Source organism: Falco biarmicus, chromosome 1 (genome assembly GCF_023638135.1).
Source record: "Falco biarmicus isolate bFalBia1 chromosome 1, bFalBia1.pri, whole genome shotgun sequence".
Classification (NCBI taxonomy): Eukaryota; Metazoa; Chordata; class Aves; order Falconiformes; family Falconidae; genus Falco; species Falco biarmicus.
The window spans coordinates 65404196-65431234 of NC_079288.1; the positions used below are offsets into that span (position 1 = coordinate 65404196).

At 39.9% G+C, this 27039-nt stretch overlaps 2 protein-coding genes across 22 annotated transcripts in view; one reads left to right on the forward strand and one right to left on the reverse strand.

Moving 5' to 3' along the window:
- The first annotated feature begins 8260 nt into the window (after window positions 1-8260).
- Window positions 8261-14931, forward strand: LOC130145639 (general transcription factor IIE subunit 1-like). Its single transcript, XM_056330753.1, has 4 exons — window positions 8261-11664; window positions 12912-13113; window positions 13640-13866; window positions 14270-14931. The coding sequence occupies exons 1-4, from the start codon at window positions 11217-11219 to the stop codon at window positions 14662-14664; spliced, it is 1272 nt and encodes a 423-aa protein (XP_056186728.1). The 5' UTR covers window positions 8261-11216; the 3' UTR covers window positions 14665-14931.
- Window positions 14932-16256: 1325 nt separating this feature from the next.
- Window positions 16257-27039, reverse strand: part of PCM1 (pericentriolar material 1) — a 43521-nt gene continuing 32738 nt past the window's right edge. For 15 of the 21 annotated variants that reach the window (XM_056330655.1, XM_056330646.1, XM_056330709.1 and 12 more), the window contains 10 exons: window positions 26537-26671; window positions 26103-26300; window positions 23858-23917; window positions 21941-22079; window positions 21061-21209; window positions 20055-20124; window positions 18811-19067; window positions 18498-18590; window positions 18256-18379; window positions 16257-17406 (listed from right to left, as the gene is read on the reverse strand). In XM_056330655.1, the coding sequence (XP_056186630.1) occupies window positions 17381-17406; window positions 18256-18379; window positions 18498-18590; window positions 18811-19067; window positions 20055-20124; window positions 21061-21209; window positions 21941-22079; window positions 23858-23917; window positions 26103-26300; window positions 26537-26671 (1251 nt within the window). In that variant the 3' untranslated portion in view covers window positions 16257-17380. Of the gene's footprint in view, window positions 17407-18255; window positions 18380-18497; window positions 18591-18810; window positions 19068-20054; window positions 20125-21060; window positions 21210-21940; window positions 22080-23857; window positions 23918-26101; window positions 26301-26536; window positions 26672-27039 lie in introns of those variants that run through there. The other 6 variants (XM_056330581.1, XM_056330609.1, XM_056330727.1 and 3 more) reach the window with 4 other exon arrangements.

The following is a 27039-nucleotide window of genomic DNA, read 5'->3' on the forward strand; positions in this document are numbered from 1 at the left end:
TTGGGGAAAATGCAGGTAGTGTGTGAAATGCAGCTTCTGGGACATTTGATTCATGTAAAATGGTTAAATTGAGTCAGATGTTACAGTCTGTACCATGAAAAGCACATCATATACTTCTGAGCCTGCACCTTAATCTGGTAGCGGGTTGTTTAGATTTCTTTGGAATTAGTTGCATAACAGCCATAATCAAATTACTTTGTCATTTAAAAATAAGTTTACTTATGAGTCCTGTCCCACTTTAACATATGTGGAGCAGCGTAGACTATTTACAGTCATTAACTAATGAGCTTTTGGTATGTCCCTTGTGCAAGACAATCCACATTCCCACACTGGAAATTGCTTTACAATTGCAAAAGCACAGCTAAATCCAATGGATGTCTCTCCAGAGCCTGAACATATATGCCCGCTATTGACTAAAATAAGCAAAGATGTTTAAAAACAAAACCCTCAACAACTATGTCTTACTGTGTCTGCCTTAATATGGAAGAACTGATGAATGTGATTAATTGCTTCTTGATTTAAGCTACATCTGTCAACTCTGAAAGCACTTGTTCTGAAGGTTTTCTCAAGCCAGACCAAATGTTTAATTTGCTCATGGTACAGAGAGAGACATTGATTTTTAACATCAAACTTCCTCCTGGCTTCTGCTGTCCTGGGCACTGTAATGGAAGCTAAAACCATTTCACTGAAGAAATGTATACAACTGCTTGCAACTTTGGGATTTAATTTAGCCTTTTTTCCTTTGGTTTTTGTTTGCTTGGTTTTTATAGAGACGCAAAGAATAAAAATAGGTGCGTTTCTTCATTTGCTGTACACATAGCTGAAGTACCTCACAAACACAGAGGGTCATCAGATTATTTTATTTTTACATTTGTTTTTTTCCTAGATCAAGTAAGAAACCATAAGTGTTTTCTTTTTTATGTTTAAATAAGAGAGTTACACAGCTTTCCTAGTTCTGGGTGAAAAATCATCAAACGGTTGCAAAAAAAAAAACCACAAACGAAACAAGACAAACATAGTTTTCTATTATTACTGCATAGTCTAGTTCTGTGAAGAGTAGCCTCTGTATTTTAGCTTCCAGCAGATTTTTACTTTTAATGTAAATACAAAGAGTTAATCCAGTTTATTCTGAACGGGATCAAATAAGATGTTAGAGGAAAGACAAAGCATTTGTTTGGGTGTTGGCATTTAAAGGCAAAAAGAAGTCAGTTTGCAAAAAAATTTTACACCTCTGCACTTTAAGAAAGCCATGACTGAAGCTTCCTCTTCAGAGGAAGAAAGAATGGCATCTCCTGTGTCAAAAAGCAAAATGTTGGCAGCTAGTGAGGACAGGACAATCCAGGAAAGGAATTTGATTCTGTCAAAATCAAGCAGTAGTTCTGGGACACACATGCAAGTGAGTTTGCATTAGAGTCGCAAGTGAAGGCCTCGCTTAGAAGCAAAACTCCAGAGCAGCACCCACAGGTGGTCTGTAAAATATCTGCCAGGAAAGCAGCAAGAGTAAATAGAAGACTGAAGCTGGAGCAAGCAGGCATGACCGAGAGTGGACTGACAGGCAGCAGCTGAGAGCTTTAGGCAGGCACCACAACCAACAGCAAAATAGGCCTCCCTCCCGGCACAAACACCTGTCCCCACCGTCACACGGCCAGCTCTTTGGGCTGCGGGTGGAAGGAGAAAGAAAGAAATGCAAACAGAAAGCTCAAAAGCTTGGACTTCACCGTAGTGGCAAGAGCAGGCAAATGACTTGCATATGTCACAGATTGTCAGATGGACTTTCTTTTCCTCTTGGAGTTCCAGAAGTGTTGGTGAGAAAGTCACACCCAACCCCTCCAAGCAGCAAAACCTCTCATCCTTTGCACCAGAAGAACAAGATGAGCCAGAAAGAGTAATGCTCGATCAAAGCGGTGGCAGAAACCACAATTTGCCTTGGGAAGAAAACTCCAAATATTTATGCATTTTATAAGAAACTGCCTTTGTTAAAATGTCTGGAAACACAGCATACCAATTGGACAAATACTTGAAGCAGGCAGACCACACAGTTCTTCCAAGACTGCCACCCAGTTTTTCAGAGCATGATAACTTGCAGTATCAAAGATTTTAAAGGTCTTGTGTAGCTAAATCTGCTCCCACACTCTGTTACTTAGAAAAGAGGACAATAATTATAAAGGAGTTAGTCTGTTTACATACTCAGAAGCACTGTGCTCAGCACATTTTCTGATCTACAGTGAATCAGCTCCGAATTACATTAATTATATATGGGACAATCTCAGTCTAATTTGTTTTGCAAAGTTTTTTCTCCTAGCTCAAGGGTTATGCATAAGCAATAGCAGAACCCCAGTAGTGAGGTTGTCTCTGCTGAGTATTCTGTATTTAAGGTAACTCCAGTCATAAGGCTTGCTTAAGGTTTTCCACGGTTAGTCTTGACTTTCTTTTAGACTTGCTAAGCTTTCTCTGTTAGACAGATACCCAATGTAGAGAAAAAAATCATCCTTAGACTTTTCCCTCTTTATATTTCAATGAAAATGTTTCATTAAGAAAGAGAAACACAAAAAAATTTATTTTCTCTGTAGTAAAAAAAGAAAAAAGGTGACAAGCACTGAGTTGTAGCAAAGTGCTGAAGTGCTGTCTTGTTCTTAAAGCAGAACTTTAATTCAGGTACCTGGAGGCATTTGGATTAGACATGGCCTTTTCTCAGGCTACACCCACCATCTGAATTACACCAGTATTCAAACCTTTGAGTAGTTACATATAATTTGCATCAACTTAGTTCCCAAAATGCTACACCTGCATTCCTACAAGAGGTGTACATGCACCATCCCCTGAGAGCTGGAAACGGTTCTTTTTAAGATACCCATATCCAGCTGCAGAAGGTGGCCTTCTGCACGACCCAGGTGGGAAAAAGCAGAAGCGACTGGATGGAGAGGGGAAAACAGGGGAGGGGGAGGAACAGGAAAATGGGAAAGGGAGGAGGGGAAAAAGAAAAAAGGAAGAGCAGGAGCCAGAGTGTCAGGATATGTCAAAGGAAAGAGAAGTACAACAGAATGGGAAGACAGCCGAGAGTGGCAGGCTGTGAAGATCTAGCAAGTGCAGCGTGCTCCTCTCTGACCTCCCTGCTCCCTGCGTTGAGCGTTCCTTTGCTGTCCTCTGAAACCAGCCAAACTGTGCCTCCCCGCTGCAGCAGCCTGCTGGTTAGTAACTGCTGTTACCACATTGTTTCAAATTACGCTGAGAGACATTAAATCTAAACTGATCCTCTAAGAAAAGAGTATTGACATTAAAAATACATGTTATCCCAAGCAACCGTTCTTCAAAGCAAGGTAAGTTACATTAAAAGCATACTAAGGTTGTGAAGCATCCGGAAGCAAACAAGCATGGCAGCCATTCACGTCCCTTCCTTTTTGGATGTGATACGGTCTCTTTGTGTGATCCCCAGATTCCTTTTATCGAGATCCCTTGTTTCACTCACTGCACAGCGACAGGCTGCGTTCTTGTGACGAATGGGGATGGCATAACAGAGGAGAAAGGCGGCTGCTCTGTTCCAGCTCTCAAGACGGTAAATAAGCTAACGCCTCGCAAGGGAATGGTTGCTGTTACAGACCAGGCAGATCTAGGCACCCACTGGGACAACTGAATTCTCACCCCTTTTCCTGGCAGGTGCTGCACAGGCAACCCAGTAGGCTGTGTTGTTTGGCCAGTACCCAGTCTGGGATACCACTGGTTGCATTTTGGAAGTACTGATCACAATGGCAGTCAAGACAGAGGGAGCTATGCTGCAGGAATATAAAGTACTGTAAAATGTATCTTAATTTTTTTAATCTCAGTTCAGGCACTCGAAATTGTCCAGCAATCTTGGTTTCAAATTCTGTACCCCAGAGCTCCATATGTAACACAAGCACGATATCCTCTATCTTTCTAGATACCAGGAAGATTACAACATAAACTAATCCAAAAAGAGGTCTACAGCCCTCCGACCAAGTTAATTTAGTCCGATACCAGCATGCCTTCAAGGATCGTGGAATTAAGTAATACAAGGAGAACACCACAGGAAAACCGATAAGAAAATGAATCGTCTCAGTGCAAGGTTTGGATGGTTCACAAAATAAGCAGGGCTCAGGGCTACACGTGGGAGCTGAGCGTTAACCCCCCCACACTGGCTGAGGCAGAGACACTGCGAAAGGGCCAGCGTGGGGGAAAAAAAAAGAGAGATGTGACTGTGATTAAGAGCCCTGTGTGTACAGGGCAGCAGGTGACATACAGGCACTTCCTGTAATCCTAGTGTTTTCTTATTTTGCAGTGCTTGAATGCACAAGCTAGGCATTTGATTTTTTAAACTCAGGTCTGGGTATCGGTTGACGTGGAGAATGTAAGATACTGCAGAACGTAGCTTCCATGTGCGTGTCCAGGAAAGGCAGAACAGCAGCTGTTCAGCCCAGAGAGGATGATAAAGGAACTTGGAACAGCTCCCATTTACTCCAGGTGCAGGTCACAGCCTCCCACCGGGCCGTCTACACCAACCTCCGCTCTGCCAACAGGTAAAATGTACTGCATTTGCTGTGAGAACCTTGATTATACCTTTATCCCCCAAAGCAGCAACCCACTCATTTTCTCCTTCAACCTGTGATCAGACTCTGTACTCACTTCTCCCACCTGAGACTTCTCAGCTGATTATCTGCCTCCTTTTCATCCAGTAGCCTGCGAGTGCCATGCATGCCCACACCATTCCAGACAAACATCCCCACCACCCAAGGGGGTTTGACACGCAGCCAGGCAACCTTGCCTATCCCCACCTCGAGCTCCCGTTGTCAGTGATGTCTCTGTTACGCAACATCGCAACAACACACCGGCACAAACCCTGCTTCCCACGGCCCTCGGTGCCAGGGCTCCCAGCAGTCAGAAAATACCTGCTCAAGCCACGCTTTCTTTTTGTATTTTTTGGCCTGTGATTTTCACTCCTGCGCTGAGCGTGCACAGCAAAGGCAGCACAACGTGAGCCTGTACCAAATTCCCTCCCAGCCGCCCAACAGGCAGCCCCCCGGCTGAGCAGCACCTCTGCTGCGTGGAGCTTTACCCCTGCTAGGTGGAGGCTAAGTGTCCGTGACAAGCAGGTGCAGCTTGCACAGGTGATGGCCGTCACCCATTTCTGAAAGCACTGTTAGCAGCCAGACCATCACTCTCCTTAATGCAGAAAGTTGTTTTGTGTTTTCTTGTGGTCTGGTTCCACGCCTGCGCGTGCGGGCTGAGGACTGTCACATCAGTACCAGCACTGAGGTTACACGACACTTGCCCTGTTCAAAACAGCTGGCAAGGAGCTGGGTATTACTCAGTGTAAACATTTCCCACAGACTAAACACAACAAGTACCAGCAAGTAGTCTTGCTCCTTTGCATTTCTAGTGTAACACAACAGCAAAGGAGCATACTCAAGAACAACTTTATGGAAAGAGGTCTATCTGCTTAATTTTACCTGTGTGGACATTTAAAATTTGTGGTTGAAGGTTTATGCCGATTAGATTTTTCATCTGTGGGTATCTGCCTAATAGTTTCTTATTTAATGGAACAAATTAAAAAAGAGTAGTAGCAAGGTTTTTCCCCAGCATAAAGCATGAGACTGATCCTGCTACTATAAATCACAAGCAAGAGCAGAGCTAAACTTGGGGATTTTTTTTATAGTCACCTGTTCCTGCAGTTTCTAACCTGCAGTTTCCAACCTCTGAAGTATTTTCAAATCTAAATTCTTCCTACAGCTACTAAAATACGAGGTTTCTTTTCTAGTATTGACTGTTTCTCAGAGGCACTGTGTTCTGTAGTGATGTTTACAGATGCCAGTCCCACAACCCATCCTATGCAGACAAACACCCACACTTTTGGGGTTTCCATAGACCCATGTGCCAGGTAAGCTGGAGACCCAGAGTTCCGGCAGCAAACAGCAGTACAAAAGCACAGTACAAGCTGCAACACGTATCTAGAAGACCTAAGTCACATCACCACAAAACACCAGCCTCCCCTGTGCATATATTAAAAAATAATCTGAAAGACACGAAGATTTGAGATAGAATATGATGATTGCAATCCTAATAGAATTCACCATTTTAATCCTGGATGTACAGTGTCTGGCAGCCTTCTTTCAACATTGTTTTTAAACACAGATATCTAATTCATAAAATGAAAAAATAGTATCTATAACTTTATCTTCTAGAGAAATAGCTGAAAAATGGGGGTTTTTTTCCTTTCAAAGACATAAACTACCTAAAAAGATTAGTAAGCAAAAATGCAAAAACTAGTAAACATATAAATTCCAGCTTCTTTCTTTGCAAGATGAATATTTCTTTGCAAGGTTGATATAAAGTTTCCAGATTTGTTTGGTTATGAAAGCTTCTAAACATAAATAACGTAAATTACCTATACTAAATATTTGGGTTGCAGCAACTAAAGAGGAATAAATTATTATGTTACTTTCAGTCTTCTAAAGTCATGCTAATGAAAACACTAATCAGATCGCTGTCACTTACATTTTCAGTCCTTGCCTGTCGTAGGTGGATTTCATTGAGCAATATGATTTAAAACTTTATTGTGATGCAATGTATGCAAGTCTGAATTCATTCAGTTGCTAATGAAATGCGATGGGGGGACTTTTTTGCTCCAGCTGGCTGATAATTAGGGCATATCACAGATAGGTCTAGGAAAAGGCTGGGAAATACTTAAGCCTGTTTTGCAGTTACTTTGAGCTCTTAAGAAAGGAGCAGTTCTACAGTACCAGCCTGAAGTTTTCTGCCTATACAACAGAGGTAACGATCAGGTTTTTTTAACTTACTTCAAATGGTGAAGTTATATGAAGAATGACAAAAGACTACTTTAATAAATCTTTCTGGTTTAGTGCCTCTTAAAGTGTGAGGTGGGTAGTTTGCTTTCTCAGGCAGCTCAAGTGAAATGTTAATTAAGCAATTGGTTTCAGGGAAATCTTGCAGAACTTGCTCTATGTGATGCCTGTTAACTTGAAATGCTGCTTTTTTTTGATAGTTGCCTGCTAGCACAGCAAGCAACTGTACAGGTTTCCCAAAGCACAAAAAGGATCTTAAAGGTAATTCCTGCTTTTGGGGAAAGCAGCACATTGCATTCGTCTCTCCTTGATGAAGATTATAATTGTTCCATATTAACTATAAGCAGAAGGGCCTCTCTGGCATTGAAGTTACTGAATAATCTTAAAAATAATCAATATAATAAGAAGGTAGCTCCTACTCTTCTAAATGTAAGTACTTTAAAAGAAGCTAAAGGTAGAAGCTAGACTGTGACTTGTAAGATATCTTGTCTGTATATGCTGTCGGCTGAAAAAAAAGAAAAAAATCTGCATGAACAGCAAAATACTTGTCTTAATATAGGCTGTAGCTCAGCTGAAAAGCAGATTCCTGTTTAAAGCCATCCTCCCTCTGCAGGAGCTGCTCCTCTTCCTCCTCCTTTCCTTGTTAAGGGTGGTCTCCAGCTGCTCTTAAAAAACTGCTGCTTGCGAACTGAAAACTACACAACTTTTAAACATCAGCAGTTTTCCTGAATTGCAAGACTTCAGATCCAGCATTAGATGGACTGGAGAAATACAACCTCAAATATACCAAAGCACTTGGAGAAAGCTTTCCCCCACTTTGATTTTATGTAGTTTTTACTGTAAAATGCATACAGGTTTGTTTCTTTTGTAGCTTAAAGGAACACTTCTCAAGGGGTTTGTGTTTTCCATGAATGTTCTTCATTCAGGGCAAATTCAGCCATTTCTTAAAAAGAAAGCCATTTCCTTTTACATTGAACAAAGGCTTACACATCTAAACTTCCACTGCAAAGAGACAGCAGACAGCGGGTTCTATGGATTTGTTCTTGAGAAAAAGCTTTTTAGTTGTCTCCCAGGATATATTCATGGTATTTTATACTGTGTGTTTATGTACGGAGGAGTTCTGTTGTGTGTGGGTGGTGGCTTTTTTTCTTTCCCTGAATAGTTTGCATGGTTGTAAGACTCTGGACCTGAAGAGCTTTTAACATCAAGGTGCTCAGAAGCACTTCAGTGCAGTCCAGACTTGCTAGCACTTCAGAGTACTGCTTGCTTTAAAGGCGCAAGTACGCGATGCAAGTTGGGGTAAGGAGTCATCCACAGAACTGATAGATCAGCAAACCTCAAGCTTACAGTTCAGGTCCTACTTCTTCCTTAATGTTGTTAGGTACTTATCATGGTCCCTTTGAAATTATTTCATTCTGTATTTGACTTAGGGTAAGAAAAAGCAGTCGTGAGACCTGCTCCTAATTAATACAAGTCCTTTAAGTGTCACGATTCCGTCCCCATTAGCCGAGGGCTAGATACAGAAGTGGTTTTGTTCTTTTTTCAATAGTGCCACGATGCAACTGGCCCTCATATAAAGCAGAGGGCACCATGGCCCTTTCTGAGATGCTAGCCCGGGCTAATGCGTGTGAGCGGTACCATATCCGATACAGATCCTGGGGCTGCACTTGATGCCCCTCAGTGGGGCTGGACCAGGTCACACAAATACATGATGGCTGCTTGCCGTTGGGCCTGTGCCAGAGGCTACAGTGCCTCTGTCTCTGGGCTATATGCCCACAGTATAGAAGGACAAGGCTCAGTGCTCTCCAGAGCCTGAGAAGACTCAAAGCCATTCCCCTGATTGCTGGGGCTGGCTGAGGGCACTGTCCATCCTTCCTTCCTGCTGAGTATAAGCCACCACGCAGACACAACTTCTAAAGTTGTGAGGCCAGAAGGAGGACGAAAGAGAAGTCTGCAGCTTACGTTAGCATATTTTTCTGTGGAACAAGTCTGATACCTGTCAGTGCTCCAGACATCTTGTGTTTTATGCTCAAGTGCCCCTGGGGTTAGAACACTGGAACCCAGCCCTGGGTCAAGAGCAGTAATCTAAGCTGTCCTGCACAGCAGTAGCTTCTCTGCTGTCTGAAGCTTCCTGGCGATTCTCAATATACAAGTAGTCTCCTCCGCATACCCTTACCCTGACTTCAAAGGAAAGCTACTCAGCTCTAAAGGCAAAGAGCCCTTGCTGTGGATGGGGAAAGGAAAATTGCCTACTGAGTGCCTCTGGGACATGAACATCGCTGAGTGGCTCAAGGACAGCCATGATGCTCACAAATGTGTTATCCTATAGGTCTGCATACGGTTTTATCTGGCAGAAAATGCACTGGCAACTTGAGGTAGCTCATCCATCAAAGAAAGAGGCGGAGATGTGATTGCAGTCAAAAAGATTTTATTCAACTTCTATTCTTTTTTCAGCAGGTGGAGTTCCTGACTCCTGGCTCGAGTATGTCCCTGTCCCACTGCAGACACATCCATGCACACGTACACAGACTGTGTCATACCCTTGCTAGGGCTTGGCTGGCAGCAACAACAGGATTTAGTTTCTGGGAGACTTGGTTGAACACAAGCTCAAGGTCCTGTGGCTTCCTGCTTGTGGAAGGGAATATTCTTCCTCTAGTCATGCAATGAGCTACGCTGCCCTACTAACATGGGACAGTCAGGTGCGCTGTAGTTAAGCCTTTTTTGAGGATGAGGACAAAGAAGTGAAAGAGTAAAACTACAACAGTAATTTTTTAAAATTGCTTCTTTCTGAAGGGTTTTGTGAAAAAGCATAGGAATGGTGGTCTTACAGTCTGAGGAGTGCTATCAAGGAACTGACTGACGTTCCCACAGCTTCTGTCCTTGCTGTGGTTAAATTTAACTCTCTTGGAAGAGAACAGAAGAATTTAGGTTAGACGAGACCTCTGGAGGCTGTCTGGCCCAAGCCTTGTTGGTGGCACAACCAATCTCAAAGCAAGGTCAGGCTGCTCGGGCTCTTGCCCAGTTGCAGTACAGAGACTTGACCCCCTCCGTGGGCAGCCCGTTCCAGTGTTCCCCCCCACTTCCTCGTGGGAAATTTAGGTCAGTGTGGTACTATTGCCTTCAGACCAGCAGCTTTACATTTGGTTTAGGTTACCCAAAACATAGTGCTTCCCCTGTGAGATGCAAATTTAAACGACTAGGCTCCTGCAAATAAGTTTTGTTTAACTGGGATTTCTGACGAAGGTCACCTGGAAGCTCTGTGTAGCAATATGCGACTACCTGGGCTTGAGCAAGATGCCCCTCAGCAGTGGATGCCAGTGCTAGTGCTGGCGATGTACCATGGCATAACATGCCATCCCTCTACCCACCCACCTTCTGACCCGGTAGCTACACCGGTGTTGTTTGGCTGCGTGTTGCATGGTTCTCTGCAAAGCCATCTGTCTAGAGGCTGCAGTATCAAATGCTTCTGTAGGATTTTAACGTGCCTCAAAGAAGGGAATTGAGATGTGGCTTTATTGAAACACGCCTCAATTTATTTTTCCTTCTCCCTCCACTCCTTATGAATAAGAAACAGGGACAGCTGAACTGATTAGAATTAGTTGCATTCTATTAAATGGGATTAGGAATGGGTTATTGCCAGAAGCCCTACGCCCCTGCAGAGGAGAAGAGGGCTAAAGAGGAAAATCTGCTACAAATGTTCCCTGGTGATTTAGTGTGGTGGGACAAGCAGGCACAGCCCCAAACAGCCTGTGCTGAGTGAGGGCAGTGCCAGGCAAGATGGAGCGTCCTGCGCGCCAACTTTGCTAGGCATTTGTTTTGACTATGGCAGCCAGCAGAAAAATCACAAAGAGCAAGCTAAAAGGTGCTCGAACACCTCCTGTGGCTTTGCCACAAAGGGAGTTACCGTCTCGGCTAGTTTGCCTATTGTTACGAACTAAACCGAAGATTTCTTGCCCAGCTTGTGTTGTGAGCCTTACTTTTAAAGGCATATAGTGTTCAGTTCAGATCTTATCTGGCTGGCTGTGAATGAAAACGGGTCCTTCAGGCAGACCTAGACATGCAAGTTAACTGTGCTGTCTTCTGTAAAGAGGATTATTATGAACTTTCTGTAACCCGTTCTCCTAGATATCTTCTATGGGGTTTTACACAAGAGGACATGAATATTTCAGGTGTAATCATTGTACTTCAAGATTAGGTAATCTTTGATATCTATTGATACCTTCCCTATCCCCAGGTGCAGGTTAAGGATTTTACATTCATCTGTTCAGTGAAGACTCTTGCAGAACTGCAGGACAGCAAATGACCTGCTTTGTACCTGCCTGTGAGCACTAAGAAAGGTTTGCTGCAGCTCACCTCCCTTCTGTTTGTTGTACAGCACGTCTGGTGGTGCTTCAGCTCCTGATGGAAGAGCAAAACGTCATCACAGAGGTCCCGGCAGCCCTAAAGCGCCTGGCCAAATATGTAGTGCGTGGTTTCTACGGTGTGGAGTACTCCCTGGCCCTAGATGTACTGATCCGCTACCCCTGTGTGAAAGAGGATGACTTGTTACAGTTGCTCAAGTATGAACATAAACAACTGCGTAGTATCCTGAACACGCTCAAGGCAGAAAAGTTTGTGAAGGTGCGTATGAGAGTTGAAACAGGGCCTAATGGGAAGAGCACAAGGCACAATTACTATTACATCAATTACAAGGTGCTGGTGGATGTTGTAAAATACAAACTGGATCACATACGCCGGAAAATAGAAGCAGATGAGCGGGATTCGACTACCAGGTCCTCTTTTAAATGTCCATCTTGCTCCAGCACTTACACAGACCTTGAGGTTAATCAGCTCTTTGATGTATTTACAGGTATGTTGCTTATATTGCTGATTTGCTCTTATCTTAATAACTCTGGTAGCACAAAATTGGCTCCTGTGCAAACTTTGCAATAAAAGCTGTTAGGATATACTTGTTTGCTGGTGGACAAGGGCCTGGGACAGGAGAAACTGGGAGGTAAGGGTAAGAGAAAAATACCTCTGCAAAACAGGCCAAGCAAGAGGAAGAATACTTTTGAATATACGAGCTGGAGCTGGGAGGCAGATTGCAGGCCTCAGCTTTGCCACAAGCAGGATGCTTAGCCTGGTTTGAGATTACTCATCTAAATCTTGTGAGTCCCATGTCCTCAGATGGAAATGAGAATACAGTACTTGCTCTACTCCATTTTGAATGTGTTAATCATTTGTCTGTTCAGTTCTTCTGATGGAAGCATTGGACAAGATGGATAAAACTGTTTGCGGCCACCTACTGTAATAAGCATGTTGCAGCTCTGCAGCAGGGGAGAGGTGTTCTATCGCTCCAGTGCTGCAAACGGGGAACTTCAGGCTCCTCCCAGGGCAACGCAACACATCTGCAGCAGAAGTGGCATCAGAGCTTGCTGGTTTCTCTTCTCTAAAACCAAAATGACTAATTAGAGAGTACTCTTTCAAAAATGCGGTCAAATGGCATCCTACTGCAATACATTACTCCAAGTGCCGCTACTGTGTTAACCCCTGGGTCATGGTATTGGCAAAAGATGCCAGAGCCGGGAAGAATGAACTTCATATGACTAACTGGAAATGTCAAAGGTGAAATGAGTATACTGTCAGTTAGCAAAATCCTCCATTTAGAACAAAGGGATGGACTTTGTCAAGTTACTGAAATGCAACCATTGGGGCTGGTGATACATTTTAATAGTATATGCTTTAAATAGATTTCTTTTGCTTAAAAAATGAACATAGGTTTTTAGCATACGCTTTGAACGACTAAAACCAGATGCTCTTTATGCTTCACTATTGCCATTTCTCTCTTGCATAACAAGTGTGTGAATATCAGTCCTTGTCAAATAAAAAAGAAAAAAGGTGGGAGGGAAGGGAGAAAAAAAAAGAATGAAAAGAAAAAAAAAAAAAAAAAAAGGCTTACCTTTATAACTTGAGTTCTTGAGTTCCCCTAGTTAATGTGAATGAATGGATAAAGTCAGAATATTTTGGCAATTGTCCAGACTGTGGATTTCTTAACAAGGTCCTACAATCTTTTGTGTCCTACGAACATAAGAATTTCTAATTTGGATAATGTTGCAGAGACCTTCCGCTGCACTTACTGCAATACTGAAGTAGAGGAAGATGCCTCAGCACTTCCTAAGCGTGAGGCTCAAACCTTGCTAGCAAAATTCAATGAGCAGCTTGAACCTATCTTTGTGCTACTGCGTGAGACTGAAGATATTGTTCTGCCATATGACTTGCTGGAGCCTCAGCCAACAGAAATACCAGAATTATCAGAAAGGTATAAACATACCCCTAGAATTTCTGATTTCAATACAAACCCCCTAACAACTTTCCAGCTGTAAAATCTTTGAAATACTGAACTTGCAGCATACTTTCAAGTCCATTCTGCTTTGTTCATAATACCTAAGGCATTTTAAATTAGTTTTTATAGTTTTGCTTTTGCTACCTTTTTTTATCTTAAATAGTTAATTTTCCAGACTTCCCCTTCATCTGATGTTCATAACCCGTTCTGTGAGAAAGTAGTTTCTCTACTAGTGTGCTTCATCCAGAGATGCCCTACTGAAGAACCCATGCAAAAATAAATGGTTCAGAACCACTTGCCTCTGACAGGAGGTAACAGGAAATGTGAATTGTTTTAATATAGAACACTTAAAGCCGGTCTGCTAACAAAACATGCCTTTTTTGGTCTCTCTCTCTCTTTCTTTCTTTCTTTTTTTTTTTTTTTTTTTTTTTTTTTTTGAAATGGGAACTGGGGGATTCTTGCCTGGATATAACCTGCCCAAAATGGGTGACACTTCATTCAGTTTTGATGATAAGGTGCGTTCAAGTGTGCTGGAATCCTGCAACCAACCTGAAAAATGGGCCAACAGAAGTTCCTCTTTTGGCAATATGTACACCCAAAACTTAGTTATTGATGTGCAGAACTCTGAGCCCAAGAAGAAAACAAGAGAAAAAGCAACTAAAGAGCAACCTATCTGGATGTCACAGAGCACCGTGGAAGGAGCAACAACAGCCACCAACAATAGTGTTGGTAAGTTTTAAGCATTAGCAAATACTTAAAATTCAGTAGCCTTGCTGCATTTAAATAAAGCTTTCCCATTGAAAATGTAGTGAGTTTGGTTTAGAATCTAGCATAACGCTTCGGTTCTGCACTACTGGATATCAGATCTCAGTTTCTAAAAACTACCCTTTAGACTGATTTAGGTGGTGGTAGTAGTAAAGCCAGAGCTCAGGTACCAGGTCCTGAAATTTCTAGCTCTTAACTATGCAGTAACATTAATGGTACTCCTTAAAAGTGTAAGGCTCTTGGAAATGTCTGCACTTTCAAGAAAATTCTAAAGTGTGGGTAAAAATGATCCAGGGTAGAAAAAACAGAAGATGCCTGTGGCAACTGTAAACTATTGCTACCTCTAACACTTAGTATTGTGTATTAGGAGTAAATGCTTCTGAAGAAACTGGAGAAAGCGTTAGAGAAACTGTCAGCGATAATGAAATCATCAAGACTCTTCTGATCCATGAATCCAAGTCATCATCTAGCACAGACCAGGCTCCTGTTGTCAAAAGCAAAGTGTCTGAATCGGGCAGTGATACTAGTGAGTCTGAAGAAGATACCAAGCGCTCAAGAAGAGCAGGAATGGAAGTAGCAGGCAGCAATTTTAAACAAGAGGAGGAACAGGAAACACAAAGTCCTATTTTAATGGTAGCTGGTCAGCCTCATTCCTATGGTGAAGTTTGTGAAAATCCAGAGCTTGTGTGTCTCATGACAAAAGAAGAGAGAGAAGCTTATATAAAAATAGGGCAAGAAATGTTCCAATTTGTCTTTGAATAAATACTACTATATGAATACGCAGACTTGTATAGAGTCAGTGAAGGCTTCTTTTGAAATAAGAGAGCCTGATAGTTTAACTTATGTTCTTCAAGGTTTACCACTCCTGTTTGAACTCCTTGCTGTTAAGCAACATAGTAATCCTGTAGTAGGAAACAATACGGGTTTTTTGTCTTAATGCTTAGACTTTGTGAATACTGTAATCTGTTTTGGACTACGGAAAATTTCAGGATACAGCAGGATCTGATTAAAATAAAGTTTCAAAAGCAATGTTGCAATCTAGTGTAAGAAATCAATTATTATACCTTCCTCCCAGAAGCAGCAGATACTTCCGGTAGTGAAAAATGAGTCAAAGCCCAACACAATTTGGTTTCACTCCGTACCAGAGCATTCTGATTGTTTTGTTGGGTCACTTGCTATACAACAGTAACAGATGTTACACAGCAACCTTTCTCTAAGGGAAGAGCTGTTACTAAATGGTGTTAGCTATAGAAGAGAACCAGCTCTGGCTCTTAACTTTCATCTTTAAAATAGTTATCTGAATTCTTTGAACTCATTGCTCATGCAGAGCTGTCTCTGAAGTGATGAACACTGGACAGTAAAATATAACATTCATTTTGGTTCAGATTGGTAAGGAAGCAATGTATCAAGCAGAAGACTGCTTGTCATATCTCATTTGTGCACTCTATAATCTTTTTAAGCACGATCTCTACTGCCACTGGAAAAGCACATTCTACTTGAACTGAACTACGTATGAGTAGAAGGACTGACATCAGAACAGAAGCCAGTTTAACTTCTTCAGCAATTCTACTACTTGAGCAATGGATAATGACAGCAGACTAGAAGGGTGCAAACTGAAACACAGGAGGTTCCCTCTGACTGTTAGGAAACACTTTTTTACTGTAAGGGTGAATGAGCACTGGCACAGGTTGTGCAGAGTTGGGTTGTAGAATCTCCCACCCTGGAGCTACTCAAAAGCCACCTGGGCATAGACAGCCCTGGACAACCAGCTCTGAGTGACTCTGCTTGAGCCAGGGGGTGGGGCAGCAAGATGACCTCCAGAGGTCCTGCCAACATCAACCATTTTAAGATTCCATGATGAAAGGGTATAGAAAAAGTTCAACCAAAGAACCACCATTTCAGTACATTGTTAATGTACACCATTCCAGGGCCAGAATTCAGTAATGGCATGTGCCTGTGCTATTTCTCGAGCTTAGAGTTTAAGGATTAACCATATAAACTAGATTTGTCTCAAAATATGCACAAATCTTGTTCTACTTCATGAAAATTTCCTCGTTTAGGCCTACTGAATGATTCTTGTGCCCAGTTAGTGATTAAAACCCTTAGTTTTGTTTCACTTTCACAGGTTTGCCTTTGTCACAATGTGTCTCCTCTACCCTCAAAATCGTAAAGTTTTTTTCTGCAGGCAGTATCACTGTGAGTTTAAAGCCTGCACAGTAATGAAGCTATCTTCAAACCTTTTGATATACTTTGGCAATCACATGCTTTTTGTCTCTGAAGACAATCTGCCACTTCAAAATTCACTCATAAAACCTGGAGACATTCAGAACAAATGAACTAGAAAAAAAGTCACAAACGAACCACGCTCTCTCTTTATTCAAACTTCAGGTGTATTTAGGCTTTGCTGTCACTAGATTGTCTCCCACAGCACATAGCCATATTATTATTATACTAATTCAGGATTTATGTTCCTTTTGAGGTTAAAGACAACCATTGTTTAACTATTTTGAGAGAAGCCTTGTGTGTGTTTAAGGTAAACAGGATCTCCAATACAGCTAGGCTGAAAAAGCAGTTTCCAGCTCAGCCTTATGCCTTACTGTTATTGTTAGCAACTCTGATCTGTAAAACTTGAACTACCCCAAGAATGTTCTACAATCTTAATTCTGCCTTTGCCATGAGACTTCATTAAGTGCCAACTTTAACTTTTTTCAATTGCTGCAATTGAAAATGTTACCCATGAAAGAATACTAACATTTTCAGAGAGGTTTATCCCTTCACATACTGAAAGTACAAAACAAAATGCAGAAAAAATACAGATGGTTTCTGCAGTTAACTACAAACCCAGAGTATTAACTTCACCTCTGATAAATGTGCTGACAAAAATTAATTCCACAGGCCATTAACAGGATTTTTATTTTTTTTTTTTTTATACAGACCAGCTATAGCCTGGGCTATAAAGGCAACATGTACATATGTGCTGTGTCTATGCCTCATATTTGTAGAAGAGGGAGAAACTTAGTGGGACAAGAGTTTCTTGTCCCAGGAAAACTAGCAGTGTTTCTCTGAAGAGCAGTACAACTGCTACAAGCAAGCCAACACTTAAAACTTAACTTCCAGCAACACACCCAGCATACCATTTTGTAAGCCAGATTAAAATTTTTCAACAAGTTAACAGACAAGTCCAAACTTTATTTAAAGCTACCATTCTGAACAATTTTAAAATTACTAAACAAGTCACAATAAGAGATAAAAAAAGATTAAGACAGAAAAAGAACAGTGCAGCAAAACTGAATAGAAGATGACTCAGTTCCAGCTGTTCAGGCTGCCACAGGCAGAAGTTAGCATACCTATCCTAAGAGGCAGCGTGTCAGAAATTTTACATTTTTATACACTTCCAGAATTCTGGGAAATTAGTGCTGATCTTCCATAAATGTTTGTATACATGGAGTTTGGAACTGTAGATATCTTCAGGTTATTCTCATGCACTTTGAGCTCCAAAAGTTTCTGTAAAGTAAGAGTATACTCATTACTGTCTAACAGCTACAAGGCAAACACGGCTCTTGGCCACATTTCAACTCCCTGTAAGTATCCATTAAGGCACCTTCATGAAATATTTCATCCCCACCTTTTTTCCACAGCATTCTGAGCCATGGCTTACTTGAACACCTACAGCTCCCCCCCCCCCCCGCGCCCCCGCCCCCCCCCCCCAGATTACGAATAGCTTAGTTGCTAGCTACCAGTTTCATGTGGTGCTACATTCTTAGCCAGACTGTTGCCACAGCAGGCATGTGCATCCGTATTCACCAAACTGACACCACAGACTTCTGCTAGCATAGTTATTGCTGTCATACACACAGAGTTTTTTCTTCCTCACAGTATGCTTCATATGTAAAAAATTTTTCTTTTCCTGAAGAGGTATTTTACTACTCTGAAAAGTTTCTTGAACTTTTCTGTTACAGAAACACCGAGCAGTCTGTCAGCAAATTATACTGGGCATTATTAAATCAGAGAATAGCAATTAGAATTTACATTATCAAACCTAAGCTTGTGTAACAAGAAACAAAAAAAACTACTCCATTTTAATAAGTTTCAAAACCATTATGTTTAACATACCTCTGACATATGTTAACTTTTTATGACTATCAGCCACAAAATCTAAAAGAAGTATATAGAAGGGACATGGAAGGCAAAACCCCTTCATGTCAATACATATTTCCAAATGCGTAACAACAAAAAGGGCTATTCTTTCAGCACCATAACTGTTCACTTCAATCGATAACAAGGTATTTAAATTCTAGGCCATTCCAGAGTGTTTTCCCAATAGGTGCACAGGATTTAGAAAACAATCTTTACCAGGTTCTTTCAAAGTTTGGGCATCTCCTACTAATTCTTGATCTTGAGCTCCACCTCCATCTAGTAATTCATCAGACAAACTATTGGTTTGGGCCTCCGTTGCCATTTTCTTCATTAAATCTGCCTTTGTAACAGAAAAAGCAAAACTCAAAATTCTGAATAATCATCTAGACAGCAATAAGAATTAAGACATTTAGGGTGTGCACTTCTAAACAACCACCCCACAAACAATAGCAAAATACCTCTGAATATACTGCAAGTTTAAGGGGCAAATATTCCACCTTCACAAAGTCATCTTCATCAGATTTTTGACTTACATTTCCAGAACCTGCTTCCTGTTAATACAAACAGTGACATTTAAGGAAACACTGCTACTTTAGTTTTCGAGTGAAAATAAAACAATTTTTTACTATATTATCATAAAGAACAGCAAAAACCAATGCCCATATCAAAACTGCAGATGAAAACTGAACAAGACTGGAAACCAGAAAAAAAACCTGAAATAGAAAAAAGCTTCTATTTGTCTTGGGTGTATCTTAACTGAAATATACGCACATATTCATTCATTAACACAGGTGACTCTGTATCGGGGCTGCCAGCCATGGAGCTCTCAGAACTTGCGGCAGATTTGTTTCCCACACATGTTGAATCTAGTGTTTGAGTTTCATTTACTGGTAAAGATGAGCTTGATTCTTCCGTCTTCATACCGGCGGTTATAAAGGATTCTGGCACATTGACTGTTAAAGGTGGTGTATTCTCCATGACATTGAGGTAATAAGGCAAAATTGTAGCCACATCTGGTTCACCTGAAACTACAAAACTACATTTTAACTAGGCAGAGATAGTAAAAGATTGAGTACACAAAAATCCCAGATTATTCTTCTTTTTTTTACAAATTATGATCCAAAGCTACAAATATGAGCAATGAAAGTGAATTATAGTCTCTCAGATCAACACCAAGCTGATTGAAATAAAACATGTTATTTGTACTCTCATATGCTTAAGTATTTATTTCACCAGACAGTATGTGACGTAGAAATTTCTGACTTGATACAGTTTTGCTTTTTTTTTTTTAATCAAAAGCCACTTCCAAAACTATGACCTACTGTAAAATATTCGTTATAGGTATGATGAGATTTAAATACAGAACAATAAATTCCTTAACATTTTGCCATATTCTTGTGGCAACACAGGATCTAGTCAAATACTACTTTTAGTCTATGAAGAGACCAAAACAACTAATAGCAACAGAAAAACACACAAAAAGGTGGTGGTAACAACAGTTAGAAGTAACATTCATACCATCCAGTAGTGTTTCTGTCTTTTGACAGAAAATGATTTCTCAGTTCTTAATCAGTTACAACACAGTATTAGTCACAAAAATAAATCTTTATATTTTAAAGTGATTTGAATTGCTAGGAAGTAGTAGTAACAGAAAAAGCAAGTACTAGACAAATCTAAACATCAAAATACTGTAACAGACAAATTAGCTCTGCTACAGTTGTGTGCCAAAGGTTGCAACAATTGGCTGGAATTCATGCTGTTGTCAAACATCAAAACCACATCTACTTAAGTAAGATTACTCCAAGTTTCCTCTTTAAATGGTTTGCCATGTCTATATCAACACAGATGTATCTAGTCAACTGATGTGATTCCATGGAAAAAACCAGCCCACTAAACTCTTGCAAATTTGACCATCTTCCTCTTAATTACATGTACCACAGGCACTGTCCAAGATAATTCTCACAGTAAATCTACATAGAAGTGTTAATCTCGCAGTTACTGCATATGGCACTCACCTTTAACAGACTCTTGTTCTGATGTCAAAATCTCAGTGTTTTTTGTCTTACTTAATTCTTGGTTTGAAGTCTATTGGGGAAGGTGAAAACAAGTTAGTGCAAATTCCACTAATCAGCTTCGTATCTTATCGGCTAATTTATTCCTCCTTGCCAACTAGTATACTTGCTCCATGTTTTTGTCTTTTCACTAGTTGGACATAAAGACAGCAAGTTCTACTCTCCATTCATCAGCTAGTCAACAAGACTTTAAGAAACTATTAACACTGATAGGTATGTTTGATCTGAACATTTCATTATTGCTGTTCCCAGGTAAACTCTTCGATTCCACTGAAAAGATCTATTGTTTTAGCCTTTAGAGTAAAACATTCCAGTTACACCCTTGCCTAATGTTAATAGCTGTTGAGTAAAGCCAAGTTTCAAAAGTTTCAGAAGTTAATCTTATTTGCCAAGATGTAAAGAACTGACAAGTCTCCAGAACCAGATCACACACATCCAAATGTTTTTAAGGAAACTAACAGTGAAATGACAATAGCAGACAATAACACTTCATCATTGTTCTAGGAAGAAAATTGATAGGATAAAGAGAAAAAAAATCAAAGACATGCTGGAATACACAAGTCAATGCCTTCTGCAAAAAGCCTGGTTAGAACCTGATGTCAGCAAACAGAGGAAGAACCAGTTAACGGTTGAAAATATGATGCTGCTTTGAAAGTTCATCTTTTTTATTGCAACTTAACATTTTTCCTCTGACAGCAGATTTAAACATTAGTTTTGTCTGTGTCCATCTGTCCATTTTTCCATCAAATACACCAATAATAAATTCAGGAGGGGAATGCTACATTTTTGTATGTACCAGCTACTGCCTTCATGTAATTTTTTGTATCATTCTTCTACTTTCATGAGTATGAATAACAGTGCTACAAGAAAAACTGAGGTACATACAAATATGTACTGAAAAGCTATGCACTTGCTTAGGTTCGTTCGGCATTTACAACTTTGGTGATACCTGTTCATTTTCAGTTGTTGTTTCACTGCTGGCTTGCAGTGATGTCTGCACATCAACAGGTCCTTCATCAAATTCTATTTCTTCATCTTCATTCTCATCTTCTCCACTGCCATAGTTAGTCAGAGCCTGGGTTTCTGCTTTTGATAAACCTGAAGGCAAATCAGCGTAAAACCACTTTCATATTGGATTTACATACTGACAGAGACTGACAAAGCTCAAGTCAAGCTGCAAAATCCAAATCCCTTTTGCAAATTTACTGCGATGATCAGTTATAACTCTTACTTCAAAATATTCTTTGAAATTAAGATACAGTAATGACTTAACTTTTGAAGATCCCTATCGTCCACATAAGCTATATTACAAACACACACCACTGTGTTGGGGTGAAATACCCAAGTTATTAAACAAGCTGGGGTAAATAATGTAAATAAACGGAAACCCAAGCCATGAGTAATTGCTGTAAGATGACAAACAGGACAAAAAAAAATATTAAAAAATATGCAAGCTTAAGCAGAAAATATTTTAAAAATCATCATTTAAATAAAAAACTGTAAAATTTCAGCAGCTTTCATATTGTTCAGGTTAAAGGTTAAGAAACTTTAAGTTTAGCTGAGATGGGATGTGTAACTTAATCTGATTCTAACGTGTTTTTACAAATCTATTGATTATAAAGAGAAAAAGCTCCTCTAATTGCAATGTTTAACTCTTGACACAATACTAGTAGAAACAGTACTGGAAAGCTTTCACTGGTAAAGACCTGACTAGAAACATCTGCGAGAGAGGGTGTTACACAGCAGTACTTCATACAAATCCTGTTGTAAAATTAGTCAAAATTACAGTGAAAGCATTGAATAATGTGGTACATAAAAAGCCCACTTACTTATTGCCACTGGACCGCTTTCACTTTCCTCATCTTCCTCTTGATCAGATGCATCAGATCTAATACTTTCAGGAACTCCATTACCATCATACATTTCTGAGTCTGGTACTTGTTTAACAGTTTCAGTCTCACCCTTGTCCTAGGAAAACAAGGAATACTGTGCAATTTCATGTTTGTTTATCTAAAGATTAAGCTATGGTTTCTACATCAAGAAGTGACCTTTGTTTCTCAAAAATGAAAAAAATCTTCAGACTAAAAATTAATGTTTAAGTAGTCCTTAAGGCCTTGAAATGAGTAGTGCAAAGCTACTCCTGAAACAGCATCAGAACCTACTATAAGACATCACACACTGTTCAGACATAGCTATAAGGACATTGTAACAGAGTGTTTCATTATCTGAAACGCTTTACAATGATCAGCATGCTAGTTAAAAAAAAAAATATTTAAATTAGACTTGTCATTATCAACACACCTGCGTTATTACCGTCTAGGGACTTCCCTGCTTCTCCTAAATGATCTCTAGCGAAAATTAGCAATATTCCTAACTGCAGCTTGTCATTTCTCTAGCAATAGCTATTCAGCAGTTACTCTGCTGATTTGCTAAATACCTTGAGTGTGAAAATTCTGCTCAGCCTTTATGAACCCCAAGTAAAGCCCTGAGTTTAGTTCCAAATCTTGAAAGGACTGTCCTGCACTACAACAACCATAACAAGTAACACACAGCTTTCCACTTCTACTTCCAAAGCAGTGTGACAGAAGCTCTAAGCCCCAGAAGAAAGCACTGACTCTATGCCCATACATGCTTACACATATGCCTATGCCCATTTAGGAAAGCACTTGACATTCTACTTAGTACATTACCTGTATCTTTCTCTTTGGCTGGAAAAAGCTGAACATTCCAGCAGGAAATACAAAACTTCATATACAACTCTCTCCCCAAACACAATTTTAGTTGTTTTCAAAACAAACTTCAAGAAAGAAAGGAGAACTTTTGGACACTAACGTTTAATACTCAGAGCACACACAGACTTTGACTCCGAGGACCAGTGTCCCAGCTCAGAACATCTGCATTTTCCTTAAGGTGAAAAGTAAAGCAACTTACTCCATATGATTAAAAAAAGAAAGTGTTAATTGCTAAAACCAGTTAAGCTGTCCATCCTTGTTATTTAATTCCTCAATGAATGACTACGTTCTCAATGCTCTGAGCTGAGAATACAGTCAACTGCCCCAGACCAAATTCCACAATAAACACCTTCAGAACAGGTCTTTTTCCTTTAAGATACACAAAATGAATATTACATAGAAAAACAAGATCCTATCCTAAAGCTGCTCAGGGAATATCACAAATTCTTCTATCGCAGTTGTGTAGCATTTAACAAACTTTGCTCTTTTTAGACTTTCAAATTGTCAATACTAAAGCAAAGCTCATTCTACATAAAGGTCACCAACAATAAACAGGAAAGCATCTTTAATACTGTCCTTGTTGATCTAAATGCACTTCTTGAAAGGTAACAAGATGTTTTAGAAGAAATGCATCAAATAGTCTTTACACTGCTAATGGCTCTGCAGTAGAAACAGGAATAAATACAAAAGCAACCAAGGAACTAATACCCAAGTCATGCTTACTGAATGCATATAATAAAAAAAGACATCGATGAAGGCAGATTTTTTTGGTAGTCGTTTCCCAGATCATCAACTCAAACTAAAAAGTGGAAACTATAATTTACTCTGTTACTTTGATAAACTAAATCACTGAAAATAACAGAAAGGAGATAAACCCCATAATATTTAATAAACTTACGAACGCTAGGAAATGGGCTGTTTACTGATACTGGATTTATATGACAGAAAACAGTAAGACTAAGGGATCTGTGAAATCATCTGAGGAATAAACACAGTTGAAAAGCATAAACATACTTTGTCCTCATCGACGTCTTCAGCAGATGAACAAACATCCACCTGGAGACCTTTTTTTGCCTAGAAGAAACAGAAACTGTCTTCAATTCTAAACTGAAATAACTTCGAAAAACTAAACCAAAACTAGGGCTTCATGAAAGCCACAGGGAATTCTATACTACAAAAGAGTTTACACAGATGCTTTTAAAATTTTAGAGTTATAAAACATTACAAAAACTGTGCTAACCCTTTTTATTTAAACAACTATGTTTAAATGGGCTAATTCTGTGGTCTGTGGTTGAATCTTACTTAACATATAGAATTAGGTATACCAGCTCTGGTCAAGACAGAGCACTCTATTTTTCAGTGTGGAATCTGAAACCAGTTAGCTTTGTGGAATCAAGACAGCGACAAAATTGAGCAAGATCAGATGTGTCTGCATCAGGGTTCCAGAGCTGAAAGCAGTGAGAAGACCATACAGGCAGATTTGTGTGTGTCTGTGTCTGTACAGCACCTACTGGTTCTGGCCCATCTTTGGCTCTGTCGAATCTGAACTGCTGCCACAGCACCAAGTCAAACATCGACCTTCTCTGTCTTCCAGGAGAGAAGAAATGCCAGATCTAAGTTGGCTCCACACATTCTCATAGCAGTGTATAAACCAATCCTTTATGTAGCAAAGGCCCAATAAGCATCTTCAGATAAAATAGGAAGTTGTGTCCAAATCTTTCCGGATTCAGAGTGTTTCTCTGGCCTCTTCACAAGACACTCCACAGCCATGTTACCGGTATATTTAAGTTGAACTACCTTGAAATACAGCTGATGACATGCTTAAAACTACGTAAAGGACTTTACAGATTCCTGAAATATCTTCTACTAACATTTTAAACTAAGAATGAGTAAAGGGTTTGCTTTGGCATTTGTATTTCTAAAAGAAAGCTGAAAGCACACTGAAGTCATAAATATACTATACAAGAAGTAATATTAAGGTAGATACCTGACTTATTTAAGTATATGAACATTTTTTGTTTAAGTGTTTCATTTTGTGAACAGTTCATTTAACTATAAAAAGCTCTGTTCCTAGAAACTGCAATATTAACTTTAAAAATGGTGATACAATGTTTGTAATAATGTTAATGGTGTGAAAACCAACCAAAACTTGCTTTGCTAGAGCAAAATATGTACTACAGTCTCCAATATTTCCGAAAACTTTATATATATAGTTTACACTGCAAGTCTAGAAAGTGATACTTTCTACATATACCAACAAGCCAACTATTTGAAGACTTCACAGGACTTTTCAAGTTAGGTAAAGATGGTGCCTAACTAAGCTACTGCAAGGGAAGCTGTAGGCATAACTGGAAATATAATGAACTGAGACCCCCATATGTCAAGATATTTAAATGCGATAGAGTTAAATTTCCTCATAGCATCTGGTATGGGGCTATGTTTTGGATTTGTGATGAAAACCGTGCTGATAACACAGATATGTTTTAGCCATTGCTGAGCAGTGCTTACACAGAGCCAAGGCCTTTTTTGCCCCTCACCCTACTCCAGCAGTGAGCAAGTTGGGGGGGGGCACAAAAGGTTTGGGAGAGGACACAGCTGGAACAGCTGACCCCAACTGGTCAAAGGGATAGATACTCCATACCATATGACATCATGCTCAGCAACAAAGTCTGAGGGAAGAAGAAGGAAGGGGGAATGTTCGGAGTTATGACACCCGTTTTCCTAAGTAACCGTTACACATGATGGAGCCCTGCTTTCCAAGAGATGGCTAAACATTTCCCTGCCAATGGGAAGCAGTGAACAAATTCCTTGTTTTGCTTTGCTCACATGAGTTTTCTCACTTTTACCCTTCCAATTCTCTCCTCCACCCCAGCAGGGGGAAAGTGAGCAAGTGGCTGTGTGGTGCTTAACTGCCTACTGAGGTTAAACTACAACTACTACCCAATAGCCCCAGATGTTAATACTATTTCAACGCTTGACTATTCCTTTCTGTGTGCACATATAGCCATTAAAACACACTTCCTCTGAATTCCCTTCAACAAAGTCTACACAATTAGGTATCTGTAACAGACACTCATCTACAATATAGGACAATTCCCTTATGGAGGAAAACTAGTTCATGCTTCTACACAAGCAATACTGTGACTAATACACAGCACTAATTTGTAAAAAACCCAATATATACAATGTGTAAACTAAGGTAATCAAAGTACTTTCAGAAATACAGGTATTTAGGAAACTCAAATATAGTAAAACAAACCTCTTCAGCATAAGACTGTATCACTTCAGTAGCTTCTGTTTTTCTTTTACATCTCTGCTTTACAGAAATACTGTTGCTGTCCAGGTCTTGCATGAGTTTAAAAAAGGCTAATTCATTAAATAACACTTCAGAGATCTCCACAAGAAGATCCTCCCCACAATCTTTTAATTTTCTACCAGCAAATTTTGCCAGTGAATCCTGTGAAAAGAAATAATTCTTCAGTTTTTGAAACAGGCTTTCGGTGCTCAGGGGTGTGTGTGGTAAAGCTTTGATTTTAGGAAACAAGATAATACCTCATTGCTGTATCAAAACTGAAGGAGAAGAGCAGCTACACTACTGAAATCCTAAAATACTGCATCAGGACAGCTGGTTTGTCTGTTGCCCATTATCCAAGTTGCAATAATGTTGCAAAACAACACTGAGAAACTACTAACCTGAAGTATACTGCCAAGCTGCTTATGAAAGAACTTCACAAATTCTTTACTTTCATCATTTTGTTGTGTAAGAGTCAAGACCATACGTCTTACTGATGTCAGTAATTGAGAAGAGCATACTTCATCCATGTGTTCCTAAACAAGTATCAGAGAATGAGCTTAATTACCACTTTAAAAAAAAAAAAAAATCAGCCATCAACCAAAACACTGAAATTAATTTCTAAATACCTGTCCACTGAAGGAACAACACTCCATGAACTTACAAAATAAACCAACTCCAACATGGTTATAGCATATACCATACTTCATTAATGACCGATAGGTTGTGACGCACAAAGCTTTAACTCACTTTTCCAACACATGAGTACATGCCATCTTTTAATGTTTGGACAAACTAAGAATATTCATATATTGTGGTTGTGTACCCAAGTGTATTCAAGTGTATGTTAAGACAGCTGCTGTTGTAAGCTTCCTTAAAATTGCAAACCAAACAGGAGTCTTCG